The 16444-nt window shown below is 40.3% G+C and overlaps 1 protein-coding gene across 5 annotated transcripts in view; it reads left to right on the plus strand.

The window, feature by feature from the left end:
* Nucleotides 1–16444, plus strand: part of MICAL2 (microtubule associated monooxygenase, calponin and LIM domain containing 2) — a 181842-nt gene that overhangs the window by 72461 nt on the left and 92937 nt on the right. For all 5 annotated transcript variants that reach the window (XM_043550236.1, XM_037899826.2, XM_037899828.2 and 2 more), the window contains exons 8-14: nucleotides 2725–2982; nucleotides 4723–4838; nucleotides 6040–6166; nucleotides 6378–6468; nucleotides 6562–6709; nucleotides 9414–9613; nucleotides 10149–10261. In XM_043550236.1, the coding sequence (XP_043406171.1) occupies nucleotides 2725–2982; nucleotides 4723–4838; nucleotides 6040–6166; nucleotides 6378–6468; nucleotides 6562–6709; nucleotides 9414–9613; nucleotides 10149–10261 (1053 nt within the window). The remainder of the gene's footprint in view (nucleotides 1–2724; nucleotides 2983–4722; nucleotides 4839–6039; nucleotides 6167–6377; nucleotides 6469–6561; nucleotides 6710–9413; nucleotides 9614–10148; nucleotides 10262–16444) is intronic.

Genomic DNA, 16444 nt, shown 5'->3' on the forward strand with positions numbered 1-16444 from the left:
CAGAATAGTCATAACAGACTAGAATCTTCCTAGGAGGAAAGGAAGTACCTGTATGTGGGCTATCAGAATCTTGTTAGGCTTGTGGGTACTATTGATGAGACAAAGTAGTCACCCTTTTTGGAAACTGCTTCTCTGAGTCCTTGGTAACTATTTTCAGCTTAGAGTGTAGAATAGTGTTCAGCGAGGCAGGGAGATTGGAGTATTCTCACCATTGTCACCACAGTCCCACTTTGAGTAGCTTCCCCTTCGTGACTTGCTACAGGTTGGGACTCTGGGACTTACCATCACACCAGTGGACCTCCCATCCCCCCAATCCTGAAAGATGTTCAGAACGGACCAGTTGATGGAACAAAATGACATCACTGTCTCCAGGATAGTGATCCGGATGACTCCTGTGTTGTGAATCTAAGACTCCTCTTTGCTGGTTTTCATTTTGTCTAAAAGAGTCCATCTTAGTCACCTGGACAAATCTAACTTTGCAATGCTTTGCCATGACCACTTTTGAACTAAAAAGCAATGTTGTGCAGCCTGACTTCAGGGTTGGGCTGGTTAGTTTTTGTTTAAATGCCTTTCATGGACTGGCTAGAGGACAACAGAGCAATCTAGCCAAACCCCTTTCCCTACCTAGAAGGGTAAAGCTGTGATACTGGAATGGATAACTGGATCATTTGTCATGTGCTGTGACTGTGGCTTTCCAGCAGTTATACTGCAACCAAGAGACAGAAGCTGCATTTCCCAAACTTTAGCTAATCTTTTTTCTATTCCCCAATAGATGGGATCAGACTTCAACAATAAAACCTGATAGTTACTAATCTCCCCAAGAAGAACATTTAGTACTATTTTAGAGACTGACAAGCAGATTGTTCTCCATTGGAAATAATGCCTGAAATTGTCTTGGATTTCAAGACACCTTTTTTTTGTTTGTTTTTTTAAATTTTGTGGGTGGTGGTTGATGTACAACAAGCAAAACCAAATTCCTGTCAACAGAGCCACAGATATAAATTTCTGTTCCTTTTATATTGCCACAAAACTAACACAGTATCTTTAAAGGAATTCTATTCTAAAAGCACTGTCCCATTGTCTGGCCCTGCAGGAAGGAAAACAGGAGGCAATGGATGTGGTTTGAGCAGGCTACAACTTGATTCACTTAAAATATCTGGGAGTACCTGGCAATAAATTGTGCAGTGCAGGATATCATTAAATTTCACCTCTGTGGGAGAGGTACTGTCAGCCCTCCCTCTTCCCATCCTGGTCCAAGCCAGCCCATTGCTGGGACTTTGCTTCCCTCCCATCATATAAGAGTTAAGGGGCCTGAAAAGGGAAGAGCCAGACACTACAAGTCCTGAACCCTCTACTTAGCTTTCTTAAGCGCTGCTTTCCTCTAAATCCCCTTCCAATCCATTTTATCCAATAACTGTATCCCTTCCATACCAAGTATCTGCACTGGACATCTGCCACAAAGAGACACTAGGTTGGCTGCCTCACTGCTTTCCTAGCTGGGTTCCCAGATATTTGCTGATACGTTTATCTAACATTAGGAAAACACTATTTGCTTCCCATTCAGATGGGTGTACCCCATTCTCCCTGAAGTTGGGCACCCAATAAAATATGTCCAGATGAAGCGGGTTTCTCTGGAACATCCCCTTCTCTGGTCACCTGGAAAGGCAATCGCCCTTCCTCCCCACCTGATCCAGCCATTTCCTGTTAAAACTGCTCCATCCAGGTAAATTTTCCCCTTCCTCCCCCTCTGCCATCAGTTGCAGAGGGATCCCCTTACAGGGGCAACACTGCATGCAGCTGTGGTGAGGTCATTTGCAGAGCATTCACAATTGCTTTTCTCAACTTAATCCTATTTTCAGGACTCTCTCACAATATGTACACATTCAAAAAAATCCTGTTGTGGAGCTGGAGCCACTTAACCAAGGTCACAGGCAATTGGCACATCCACACCATTTCTTTGATCCATTTGTGTCTCGTGCTAAACACAACCTGTCTAGAGATAACTGGGCTAATATCGGTTCTGCAGCATCATCCATCTAGGATGTGCCAGGTCAGGGGTCTCATCCATGATTAAGCTGGAAATAGAAATCGCCTTATCAGTCACTGATGGTAAGCAGCATGACCCATAAAGAAATGGTCCCTGCGAAGTTGAACAGTTTGCCTCTAACAAATTCTTTCCTTGCCCAGTTTGTAGATAGTCTATTATATCTTACCCAGTGTCCATGTATATACAGTTCTAAACCATAGGCTCATCAGTATCCGGTCATATATGCCAAATCACTCGTCACTCAATAAGGTGACCCTAAGTCCTAAAGTGCAATATTCTCAGTAGTGATGGGACATGAAAGACAGAATGCATTGCATATTGATAAGTAGTGGTGATGATACCTTCTCAATAGGAGGGTAGTAAATTTACCAAAATAACGTGTAGCTAAAGGGAGGAGGGTGAGGAAAACACTATTTTCCATTGCAAGTAATAATGCTTATTTGGCTTGCTGCATAGAGAGTTACTATTTCTAGATTGGGCTCAGTATATAGTTTAAAATATTAAGCTGTGTGTTTACATATTAACAAGTTTTCTAAATATTTAAGTAGTAGTCAAATTTCTCTCAGTACTTTGCCACAAGATGCGATGTTGCCATCTGCTGTGTGCTATTCTATTTTCTGTCCCTGCATTAGAATATTTTAAAATCTCTCATACTGCATGTGTTTTTGTCTCTTCAGGACTATATTGATACCGAGATGCTTCTCTGTGGGGAAAATGTAAACCAGGACAATCTGCTGTCGTATGCAAGGGAAGCTGCAGACTTTGCAACCAATTACCAGCTGCCTTCCTTGGATTTTGCGATTAATCACTATGGGCAGCCAGACGTGGCTATGTTTGATTTTACTTCCATGTATGCCTCTGAAAATGCTGCACTAATAAGAGAAAGGAACAGACATCAGCTCTTAGTTGCCCTTGTTGGAGATAGTTTACTTGAGGTATACTTAGCAGCAACAACAAAAAGCATTTTTAATTCCTTAAAGTAAAAATATGTTTTTATGCTATAAGAGGAGTTTGGTTTGGTTTTGTTAAACCGCAGGTTCAAGTACTTTGGTAAATGCATTCAGGTTGCTTATTTTGACAGTATAATAACCAGGAGGTGGCAATGTGAATTTTATCTGGTAGCTGGCATAAGCATAAATCTTTCCTGAAAAGAATAAAATTAAGAAGATTGAGAAACCAGCTGAGCTGGCCACATATTTAATAATATCTAGTAACAGACAGCTTTTTTACTTAATTTTTCAGCTTGTTCATATTTTCTATTTGTTTAAAGGGAAACTGACAAGTTTTGAACTTTTTAAATTACTCATTTTTTAAAAGCTGCAATTTCTCACAGAATACCATTAAATAGAATGGCTGGATTTAATTTTTTTTCTTCCATTCTTATAAGGTTCTTTAAGGAGAAACAGGAAATAAGGGGGAAACAGTGAGACTGCTTCTACGTAAAACACTGGCAAATGCATAAAGTATAAAGAAACAAAAAATCCAGAGAAATATTTTGTTACATGCGGACTTCTTCAATTATAATAACCTTTAGGTGCCACTTTAAACTACAGTGTTATTAGGTCCAACACTTTGACAGACAACTTAGCTTTTAAAAAAAGAAAAAAAAACCCTCTAAAGTTGGAGGGGAAGTGACTCCTTATTGGTCATGTCAGTTGTACTAACTGTGGGCCCGATACTGCAGACACTTGCTCATATGTGTAAGTTTACCTACATGAGTAATTCCAGGGAAATCTTCAAAGGAGTTGCTTGTGTGTGTAAATGTTTAAGTTACTCATTATTATTCATGCTTGTACATGTCTGTATCAGAGTGGTGTGGCATTATGGGCTTTCTTCAGGATGTCTCGCACAAAATGGGAGTACATGTTGATTACTTGGCTGACATATACACTCGCATTGCCATTAGAGATGGTCTAAGAATATCCGTGGACCCTCTTTACTTTGTCTTACAATAAATGTTGTGAAACGTTGGTACTTTTTTCTTTACACTGGAATTTTCTCTCATTTTCATACTATAACTTGTCAGTAACAAATGCCTGGCTAATGATCTCTGATGCGGATTCCACTTGTATGTAACACAAGTTGTGTTTCACAGCTGAAAACAGGGAGCCAGGTCCTCTGCTGGTGTAAATGGCATAGCTCCCTTGACTGCAGTCCCAGTCAGTCAGACTGTCCTGCTTTGTACTTTTGATGCTAGAAGTATACGTTAGAGTGAACAAGCAGTGTACTCAGTATCGCCAACCGCCGATGTTCAGAAATCATCTGTCAGATCCCCAAAACATCGTGAGATTGGCTTAAAAATCAGGAGTGTGTTTTTTTTTTTTTTAAATAAGAAATGTTGGATCTTTCTACTTTCCTTCTCGTTTTTGAATGTTTTAGGGTTCACGTTTTCCAGCTGTTCTCTGCATAAGAGCTTGAAATTTTCTTTGAACAATGAATATACAAATAAAAAATGAAAGCTGAGATTCTCATGACTACAGGAGCTGTGGCTTTGAGAAAAAACACCAAATATCCTGAGAGCTGGCAATACTGTATACTAGAACTTTCTCTGGCCTAGCGTCTCAGAATGTGTGAAAACCTAGCCTGCAAGCCCACCTGGCAACTGCTTTAGTGATAAGTCGTCTTTTAAGAAAGATGAGGGATAAATAGGGCTAAACTGTAAATACTCTTTACAGCCCTTCTGGCCGATGGGTACTGGCTGTGCAAGAGGCTTCCTAGCTGCTTTTGATACAGCATGGATGGTGAAGAGCTGGGATCAAGGAAAACCCCCACTAGAGATCCTTGCTGAACGGTAAACTCTTCCTTCCTTCCCCTCATTTAAGCAAATTTTAAGGGAATACGGTGGTGGCAGAAGATGTTCAAGGAACAGTGCAAATAACAGTAGTATTCTGCTTACCTGCAGTGGCAGTCAGTTCATTTAGGCTACTGAACGGTTTTCAGATGGCAGTGACTTCTAGGCCTCGTCCTGCAAGTTATGCTCTGCAGGTGCAAGGGTCCGCTGATATGGAGTAATCTGAATGATTAGGGCCTAAATGACTATTGACCTGAGCCAGGCTGAAACTTTGAGGAAGAGGTGTAAGGCTTGGTATCAAATGACCAGCCCCACAAATCTTCTGGTCCCCAAGCACTTGTTGTGAAATAATCTACTTTTAGTCAAAGAACACACAATGTTTTAACAGCAGTAGTTTTCAGAATTGCCACTTCCGTTTTTTTAGCTGAGCCTTTTAGTTCATGCTGGGACTGTGATGTGACTTCTATTGACTCTGCTAAATGTGCAGCAAGCAAGAATATGCATAGGTTTTAATCATAAGTTCTTTTCTATAATCTATTATTCACTCTCCTAAAACCTGTTATTAAAGGCACCAACAAAAAGATTTTTGCATGATGATGGCCTGAATTTGCTGACTTTGTTTAGTGGTTCCATTGGCAAAGATTTGATACTGTTACAGCTCGTCAGGATGTTTTAGAAACTGATGCATGGTAGCTGTTTGGGAGCAGTATTGTTTGTGGTAATTATGGGATCAGGACTATAAGTGCAGTGCTGTCTGAGGAATGAGAAGTTTGTGGATGACTCAGAAACACAGAGCAATCCCAAATGGAAAATTGAATGGAGTAACAAAAGAAGGGCCTAGTGGTTGGGTGAATTGCAGGATGACTAGATCCAATGCTGTTTTGTGGTAAAAGGAGAAGTTACCCCTTGGGTGGAGATTAAAGCAAAACCAGATGGCTTTGCATGACGTAATCTTACTACTTTCTTGCTCTCTTCCTACCTCAGGAAGATACAAGCATCACGTAAGTGTCTGTCTCAGGTTTGAGATGGAAAATTTCTCATGCTGAGACATTACTGGCAGTTGGTGCAGATTCAGGTTTAGTGCAGGGTACTAATCATTGACAGATTCTAACTAAAGGTGAGGGCAATTACAAAAGCAATGTAGAAAAAATGGTTGTACGCTGTCTTCAGCTGACACTTCTTTATTATTATTGTCTGTCAGAGAGAGCATTTATCGACTATTGCCCCAGACTACACCCGAAAATATCAACAAGAACTTTGACCAGTATACCATTGACCCAGGAACACGCTATCCAAACTTGAACTCCAGCTGTGTTCGACCTCATCAGGTCAGTTCTTTAAAGGCTCACTTTACAAGATCACAATTCATTTTTGTCCCAGAAGTCATATGGCTGCAGTGGAAATGCTACATAAACAAAACTTTCATGAGATTCTCTGGATGAGGTCAAGTTACCTGATAAAGTTCACGTGAAAAGAAAATAGTATATTAAAATCATTTGCAGTGGTCATGTACTTACGTTCAAATTGTTTTTGCTTTAGGTTAGACATTTGTATGTTACAAATGAGCTACAACAATGCCCTCTTGCAAGGGTCAGCTCTATTAGAAGATCAGTGAATGTCTCAAGGCATGGTACGTGAAATTTTCTGCCTGGTATGATTCTTTTACATTTCATGTTCAGAGTATGTAAGTGACTGAAATGTTCTCCCTATATTACACCTGCAGAATCCGATATTCGACCTAATAAGCTTTTAACCTGGTGTCAGAAACAGACAGAAGGCTACAGGAACATTAATGTCACTGATCTCACTACTTCTTGGAGGAGTGGCCTTGCGCTGTGTGCAATTATGCACCGCTTCAGACCTGACCTCATGTAAGTTATGTGGGTAGAGTTTGCTAATTGTAGGATACGCTAAGTTGTTTATAAAAGTATAGACTAGTGTAAGGCCAACCAAAACAATGCTGGTGGTTTAGAGTCCCTTTTTAACATTTGTTTTTGCAACTGTGTGCATGCCATTGCTGAGTTTGTTTTTTTTCCCAGATGTCCTTGGTCCAGCATTTAAAACTGAAGGTATACATTTTCAAAGAGCTGCGTGGCTTTTAGCTGTGTGATTCTTGTTGACTTTAGTGGAAATCACATGCCTTTTTTTAATGTGAGGGTTTATGGCCATGTGTTCCTGGAGGCACATTCTTAGAAAGGAGAGGCAAATTCAAGGGAATTTTGTAGCTTTAGACTGTTTCTGTATGTGCTCTGTATTGTTCTGGACAACACCCTTTCATATTAGCTGCATCATGAACACCAAACATCGAGGAACAGATGCCCGAGGTAGTCCTTGCAAATTAACTCCCTCTTCTGCCATAACCCCTCTTTTTCTGACTGTAATACTGGGATCCCTTAACCACACCATATCCCACTGGACCTAATTAATTACACAGAAACTTTTAGGGTATGTCTACACTGCAACTAGACACCGGCGGGTGGCTCGTACCAGCTGACTCAGGTTTGCGGGGCTCAGGCTGCAGGGCTGTTCAATTGCAGCGTAAACTTCCAGGCTCCAGGACTCTGCAAGGTGGCAGGGCCCCAGAGCTCAGGCTGCAACCCAAGTTTGGAAGTCTCCACTGCAGTTAAACAGCCCCTTAGTCCGAGTCCTGTGAGCCTGAGTCAGCTGGCATGAGCCAGCCGTGGGTGTCTAGTTGCAGTGTAGACATACCCTTAGTGTGTGTCCTCTGCCCCAGCTACTTATTGAGACCTGTGATCTTCCTACATCCAGAGAAGCTGTAATCAATCTTTAATGGTCATCTCTGATGAAATCTGTGGTAGGAATGACTCATGTATCCTCTCAGACTCTCTAGCACTGGAGAGTGCACACAGGCATGCTGGGCTACCCAATCCCCACAGACTTGAAATCCACAATGATACTGTGTGAGAAATTTGAAAAGAAGACCTGACTGGAAACTCCAGAATGGTTGGGGGGGGGGGGAGGGGGAATGGCACATGCACCAAAACAAGAACTAGTGTAAATGGAAGAGTGAATGGTTTCCGATATGGTAAAAGCTGATGGGTGTGCTAAATGCTAATTATTCAGCTAAATGGAAGGGGCAGTTGGGCCCCTTTTACCTTGTGAAACTGGAAACTGTAGAAGCCACCATGCAAGGTGTTCCACATGGCAAGGCGTAACTCAGGAGAATAAGAGGAGTTTCCCTGGGACTGACTGAAAATGCAGCAGCCAAGGGATGGTTTGACAAGTTGTGTGGACATGCCCTGCCACCAACACCAGCTGAGAGCTGCACCAGGGCTGAAGCAGAAAATGTCACAGAGGTCTCAGAAAGTCAAGGATTCCGTAACGTAATCTTAGCCTTAGGCATGAGACAGGCAGAAAGCGAGAGAATCTGTCATGAATATAGAATGAAAAGGAGTATGGAGACCTTCTTTTGGGCACAGTACTTGCTGGAAAGGCAAATTCGAATTCCTGAGCAAGAAAACTCCCTGCTGTTTTGTTTCTACTATGTTTAGGGAAACAGGACTTTGCGTGCATTCTTTGTAACTAAAGAGGATTCCACCAAAGAAATACCTGACTCCAGCATCAATTTCTCCTTCTAAAGGAAACAACCTGGCAAGGCCCCAAATACTGCCAGTCTTGTTGGCTGGAGGGCATGAAGCTGAAGCACTAAACACAGTAATGAGAACCAGAGCGCTATATAGACTTCTACCATCAGATTTTAAAATTGATGCTTTTGGATCCATAAAAGCAGTGCTGGCTCATGACTGAATTTCAGCCATCCTGGGCATCAGGAAGGGATCACTCTTTTGGGGCATAGATTTTCACATTTGCCGTGAGGTGGAGGAAACTTCTTTGCTAGCAGCTTTATTATTTTTTTTTAATGTCTGTTTGAAACTACTTGGGATTGCCATTTTAATGAGTCCCAGAGAAAATGGATTGGGGGTAGGTAATGCGGTCAAAGTGTGTGATACATTTATCACGACTGTCCAATTTATCACAATGACGACAATTGCAGTGTGTGTGTGAGAGAGAGACAGAGAGAGATTCTCTCTTTTTTATAAGAGAATGTGGTGCTAGTCTGAGCTCACAATTCACTAGTCTGTGGTCATGAATTTGATGACTTTCATTCTCAATGAATTGGGATTATTCCAGTGTTTAAAGGCAAAGTGCATCACTTGCAGCAGTTGCAACATGTAGCATTGCATCTGTATTCTGGAAGGGTTTTTTGCGCTGTTTGTGGTATGGTTACATTTTTCACATGGTAGATCAGGAGATTCTCTAAGACTAGCTCAAATAATAGTTTTGAAAAATTAAGTTCAGTGACATTTTTAAAATTTAATTTGAAAAGTGAACCTCAAATATTGTAGGGAAGTGCTTTTGGTCATATTCCTTTTCTGTAAATTTGGATACAGTTCATAAAGGCAACTCTGTGAAACATGCAGGCAGTCTTGAATCATGACTTCAGTCATGACATTCCCAAATGAGGCACACGAGTGCTTTTATTGTTTTGTTTGTGAAAGTGGCAGAAGGCAGCTCTCCCCCAAACCCACCCGTTATTAATGCTTTGTTCCTCAGTGACTTTGACTCTTTGAATGAAGAAAATGTTGTTGAAAACAACCAGCTGGTGTTTGACATTGCTGAACGAGAGTTTGGAATTCCTCCAGTCACCACTGGGAAAGAGATGGCGTCTGCTGGAGAGCCTGATAAACTTAGCTTGGTCATGTACCTCTCAAAATTCTATGAGCTATTTAGAGGAACCCCTCTGAGAGCAGTTGGTAAGCAAACCATTGTTCTTCATTTTTACAGAAATTGGAACGATCATTTCACCCAAGCTGCCTAATTATCCCTGATGTTGGGCCAAAGTCCGTTTCTCACAGCTACAGTACAATCACTCTGGAATGTTTGACTCTTTTTGCTGTCTGCAGTAGTTATCTCATGCTTAAAACGGAAAGGGAAAAAATATTTGATTTGGATCAAGGCTTTCAATTCCTTAGTGGTTTCAGAAAGCAGGAGAGCGCTGAGTAACTGCCACTATCATTAAGATAATACTGTCAAACATTATAGTAACTTGCTAAGGATGTTGTCCTCACCATATTTATTCATATGGGATTCTATTCCAATTTTTAAAAAACATACCTAGATTTTATTTATTTCTTCATTTGTTCTGCAGGGAGAGTGGGCTCCAACACACTCATGTAGAAATGCTACTACTAGTAGATTGCAAAAATATAGTTTCTACAGAGAAAATGCTTTGAAAAGTGACTTTTATGTGAATACAATATCTTGAGTACAATATCTTCATTTTAACAGATGCTGTGGATAAGCAAAATGGAGAAAATAATGACCTTTGCTCAGCAAAATCATCAAACTTCATCTTTAATAACTACATCAATTTAACGTTCCCAAGGAAGCGAGTACCAAAAGTAAGGTTCTTTGCCTTCTACTACTTCACCTGATATTAGCAGGCTAAAGATATACTATCAGGCCCAAATTTAGGTTTTGTAATATCATACTTCTACATAATGTAAACCAGTAGAATATATTCATGATTATATGAAAATAATTCCAATGCAGACAGGGATGTGTTGTCTTAAACAAAAATATTTGTTATGATGTTTGTAACTCTAACATTGCAGCATTATGCTAGTCATCAATGAAATTATCTAGAAACTAACTACTGTAGTTCTTATAATGCAGTCTTTGCAAATCCAAAACTCCTGTTAATGTTCAAAGGGAGTTTTGAATGTGCAAGCAATGAAAGAGTAGACAATCTAAGCAAAAAGTATCTAACTAGTTTACTTTAACTGTCCAGACTATTGTGGTTTTATTTGACATAGGTAAATAAATAATCTTTTTTTTTTTTTAAAAGATATAAGATTTTTCAACTTGCCAGTGTCCTTTCTTAAAACATTTTCTACTTTAGATTTATTCAATTCCAGATTGTTCATTTGTGAGCAACATAAAAAGATAGCCGTTTGCAAATCATTTAAAAAACTTTTTGATATTTCTGGCCAGTTTTTCCACTGTTAACATATAATGAAAAATATTTTATAAAGTTTTATAGACTTGCAAAAAGACTGGAGAAAATCTTGTATTTTCCCCTGCATCTGTTAACCATGCCTTTTATCAAAGTTGTACTGAGGTCTTACGGCACTTCGTATAAAAGAGTGAAATCTGTATTGCCCTACTACATGTACACTCAAATAATAGTTGTGATTCTGGGAGTATTTTTCATGTATTAAATATCTTTTATTTATAGCAATGAAATTAATGACCTGGAAAAGCCATAGTTGAGGATACTACTACTGATACCACATTTTCATGTTCCATTCTCCAAAACATTTTTGAGGCCAATCCTCCAAACTTACAAAAGTATAATGCCTACGACCTTGAAATCAATGGGAAAGCTCACTACCAAGAGTAACGTTTACTGTTGTAAGTGTTTGGAGGATCTGGCCCCTAGGCAATAATCCATTCTCGTGTCCCCTTATTTTTTCTCCCTCCTGCTTTATCATAAATTCCGCTGAGTAATGGAGAAATGCTAGTAAGTACACAATTCCCTGTGCTTCATAAAGCACCCTGTGCCTGTCGAAGTCAGTGAAATCGTGCAGGGTACAGGGATCTGTGCAAGCAGAGCCTGATGCAGGATTGGGTTTGGTGAGAGTGTTTTTATTTTTCCTTAAGTGAATAGAAGCTCTTCCAAGACAATGACTTTGGAGATACATTCAGTTGCACATTTTCTTGTTAAATAACTTTGATATTCTACATGTTTATCCTTCTCCCCATCCCAGATGCAATCCTATCACTAAATGAAAAGTTGACAGGAACTTGGAGAGGGTGTTTGTCTTTCACCCCCAATCCCACTCCCATCTTCCCTTTTTAAAACTGAGCCTGCACAGTCTGGCTCAAAGTCAACAATGTCCCTCTGTGATTGTTCAGATCTAATTGCTATAAAGTGCTAACTAACCCACACCAGAATGTGGCTGCTGCTCTGTAAAGCTGTGATAACAGCATAGTTCGTTAACCTCCATGGGTGTTTCCTGAAAATACAATCCAATGCAAACTTGTGTGAGGTTTTGTGTTTCCTGCACCATTCTGTCACCTTTTTTTCTTCAATAATTCCAACTGTTGCAAAGAAGCCATGTTTGTAACAGACCTAACTTGCTATTCTATTGTAACTTTAATCTGTTGCATAGTAAAAGAAAAAGTATATGCCAATGCAAGCACTTCAGATTTTTTTTACTTTTAGTTTTTCATTGCTTCACATGTTAACTTGCAAAAGTAACAGAAGGCAGCTCTCCCACTCCTTCCTTCCTAGTCCAAAGAGCTTAACAGGCCTTCCTCCCCCCCGGTCTGTGTGTGTGTGTGTAAAATGTTCATAGTTTTCCTTATTGGTTATAAATCTGCTTCCACCTTGTCTTTTCAATTCTGGTGTAAACCAGCTACCTAAAACAAGATTTTTTTTCTACCCCAGAAAGTGCTTCAGAGCCTACAGATATTTCCTAGGTTTACTTGAGTTTTACATGTTGCTAATTCCATAAACACATTTTTAAAGCATGTGACCAGTGAGCCACTCACCAGTTATCTCATATATCCTTATTAGGTAACAATTTTTACCCACCAAACACCCACAAACAAAACCAGAGTGACACACTTACCAACCAGCCAAACTAGAGGCAAGCCAAATAGGCAAAAATAAACATTGTGCTCTCTTAAAACAGATGGTTTCCTTTGGAGAGGAGCTCTTCTTATTGCCATGTTGTTTTTCCTTAGTTACCCACAAAAGTAAACAGACTTTCAGTAGTGGAAATCTTTCCCCACTACTAAGGTGTTTAGTCCTTTCTCATTAGCTGGTAGACAAAAGAGATACTTCTTGACCTCTGCAAGCAGCAGAGGTAGGAATTAATTCAATAGTTCAGCACTTTGCATTGTCCAGTGAGATCAGCAGCTTTTGGGAGTTCTTTACATTAAATCTTGGAGTACAGCTGCACATGTACACAGCATTTGATAAAACAATAACTGTTTCCCTTCCCCCCAAAAGTTTACAGATGAGATAAACAATGAGAGGGAATTTGCTTTGTGGCCTCCTGTTGGCACAGTGCTCCGTGGAAAGGAGAAATAATGCTTTCCCTTCAGACACCTTTCATCTCCACCCCCAGATCCAATGTAGTCTGTTTGCAATGTTGTCCATCTAGAAATGACTCAGGGAGCAAGAATGTTGAGGTCACTTCTTTTGCAGGAAGCTCCATAGACCTTCACAGCCTCCTCTGAGATGTGTAGCTTCCGTGTTCCAAACATGTTACCTTGTAGTGTGCATTTACACAGCAGCTGGAAGGTGAATCTTCAGCTGGGGTAGACCTACATGTTGTCCTCGAGCACCTAAAAAGCAGCATCTTGGGCTAGCCACCTGAGTGTGTACCAGGATAGCTGCAGCTATGCTGCTAATTTTAGCACACTAGCTCCAGGAGAGCTAGCATGTTTACATCTACCAGAGCTGGGAATTACACCTCCCAGCTGCTGTGTGGGCATATTCTCAGTTTGGGACAGGAAGTTACGCAAACTATAGCTATCTGAAGAGGCAGTGGAAATGTAGCAAGGCAGAAAGTAGCTTCCCAAGTTAGAATTTGGCCATAAACTTAGCTTTAAATCTGTTCTCCTGCAAAAATTGATATAGGGCCCATTAACAAGTACAAATAGTCAGGTGTTTAGTGTTGTCTTGTCAGAGAGATGACACTTCAAATATGATGGTGTGCCCTTACCATATTATTTGGCATTGATTCAGCACTGACTGCACGGGGAGAATGCCACCTACTGAATTGCCAGCACTGCTTCCTGCACTGTTTGGCTTTTGCTTAGAGCTGATCATTAGTTGGGTGGGAGACCTCTAACCCTGCCTAGTGTGAGAGAGATTAGGAAATTGCAGGCTGAGGTTAATGTGGCTGCAGTTTGTTTGCCAATATGTGCTGGGCTGGATAATGTTTTTCATTTTCCTATTAAAGTGTCTGCAGTGCTCCAGAGGAACTGAGGTTTCCTTCGCTTCTCCAGACTATAGAATGAGTTTTAGGTGTTTACATGATGATGAGCACAGTCTGCAGGCATGGAGTCGCTGCTCAATTAATTGCTTTGTAGTCTAAGTCTTTAAAAAATGTAATCGCACCCCATTGTATAAAATTTTGAAAGTTAATATGATATTGTGCCCTTCATTCTCTGGTGTGGGTCTCTGCTTTTATGTACAAACTACTCTGCAGAACACGTAGGGCGATTGCGCTGGGCAGACTGATGCTTACATAGGAAGGGAAACCAGATTACTGAGTTAATGTAGTTTTATGCTTGAAAGACACAGTATTCAAAATACCATCATCTATTTCTTTTGGTATTTTCCCAGAAGTTAAGGTTGAGATAACTTCAATTCACTCTAAAATGATTTATGTTAAGCTGTGGAAAATATTAAAAGGAAGTTTGTATTCACTGATTTTTTTCCCCCCCCTTCCACTCCTCTCCCGTTCCCCCTTTCTTTTTATTACAGCTATGGAAGGTTATTCATTTGCATCTCATACAAATGACTGAACTGTGTTTTTTATTGACTGTTACACAGAAACAACATAGGCTGACATAACGAACAGGAGTACTTGTGGCACCTTAGAGACTAACAAATGTATTTGAGCATAAGCTTTCGTGGGCTAAAACCCACTTCATTGGATGCATGCAGTGGAAAATACAGTAGGAAGATAGATACAAACACACACACACGAAACAATGGGTGTTATCATACACACTATAACGAGAGTGATCAGTTAAGGTGAGCTATTACCAGCAGGGGAGGAAAAAAAACAAAAACATTGTGTAGTGATAATCATGATGGGCCATTTCCAGCACTTGACAAGAACGTGTGAGGAACAATGGGGGGAAAAATAAACATGGGGAAATAGTTTTACTTTGTGTAATGACACATCCACTCCCAGGCTTTATTCAAGCCTAATTTAATGGTGTCCAGTTTGCAAATTAATTCCAATTCAGCAGTCTCTTGCTGGAGTCTGTTTTTGAAGTTTCTTTGTTGTAATATTGCAACTTTTAGGTCTGTAATCGAGTGACCAAAGAGATTGAAGTGTTCTCTGACTGGTTTTTGAATGTTATAATTCTTGACGTCTGATTTGTGTCCATTTATTCTTTTATGTAGAAACTGTCTAGTTTGGTCAATGTACATGGCAGAGGGGCATTGCTGGCACATGATGGCAAATATCACATTGTTAGATGTGCAGGTGAACGAGCCTCTGATAGTGTGGCTGATGTGATTAGGCCCTATGATGGTGTCCCTGAATAGATATGTGGACACAGTTGGCAATGGGCTTTGTTGCAAGGATAGGTTCCTGGGTTAGTGGTTTTGTTGTGTGGCGTATGGTTGCTGGTGAGTATTTGCTTCAGGTTGGGGGGCTGACTGTAAGCAAGGACTGGCCTGTCTCCCAAGATCTGAGAGGGTGATGGGTTGTCCTTCAGGATAGGTTGTAGATCCTTGATGATGCTCTGGAGAGGTTTTAGTTGGGGGCTGAAGCTGACGGCTCATGGCGTTCTGGTACTTTCTTTGTTGGAAATTTGCTGGAAATGGCCCATTGTGATTATCACTACAAAAGGTTATTTATTTATATTTATATATATATTTTCCCCCTCTCCTGCTGGTTATAGCTCACCTTAACTGATCACTCTTGTTCTAGTATGTATGATAACACCCATTGTTTCATGTTCTCTCTGTGTGTGTGTGTGTGTATATGTATATATATATATATAATCTTCCTACTGTATTTTCCACTGCATGCATCCAATGAAGTGGGTTTTAGCCCATGAAAGCTTATGCTCAAATACATTTGTTAGTCTCTAAGGTGCCACAAGTACTCCTGTTCTTTTTGCGGATACAGACTAACACGGCTGCTACTCTGATAGGCTGACATGTTTACCAGGCAGAAAGATTGTCGATGTTATAATTGCCTTTTCCTACAATTTACCTGTTTGTGTAAGTTGAACCAGAGTTCCAGGGCTGAATTTTACTGAGAGCCGATGTTAATTTTAAATCACTAAGTCATTTGACAGGGTAGTATCACTTGTCTGTCTATTCAAGTAGGCTCTGATTCAGTAAATTTCTTAAACACATGCATAACTTTAAGCATGAGAGTAGCCCAGTTTAAGAATGTGAGAAGTCCCAATTGATTTCAGGTTATGGATGTGCTTAAATACCGTACTGAATCAAGACCGTAATTAGTTTGATAGAACTTGTGAATAAAGCAGACCGTTTCTCTGAGGAGGAGGAAAGCTGTTTGCTCTTGAGAATCTACCTGATAGGGTGGGTGGTCAGAGGGGGGAGGGGATGTGCGTGTGTGTATTTGTTTTTTAACTTTACCTGAAATCCATTACAGTTTAATTATAATATAATTTGTATTTAATATCTTTCATCCAAGGATGTCAAAGTGCTTTATGAGCGCTAAATACCTTTAAAAATCATCCCCTAAATCCTTAATTCCTGAAGCACTCCTTTGAGATTTCATACAGGGAAACTGAGACCAGGAGGTTAAGGCCCCAAGAATTTAATCATATCCATTAGTCCCACTGAAGTCCAG

This window comes from Chelonia mydas, chromosome 6 (assembly GCF_015237465.2).
Source record: "Chelonia mydas isolate rCheMyd1 chromosome 6, rCheMyd1.pri.v2, whole genome shotgun sequence".
Classification (NCBI taxonomy): Eukaryota; Metazoa; Chordata; order Testudines; family Cheloniidae; genus Chelonia; species Chelonia mydas.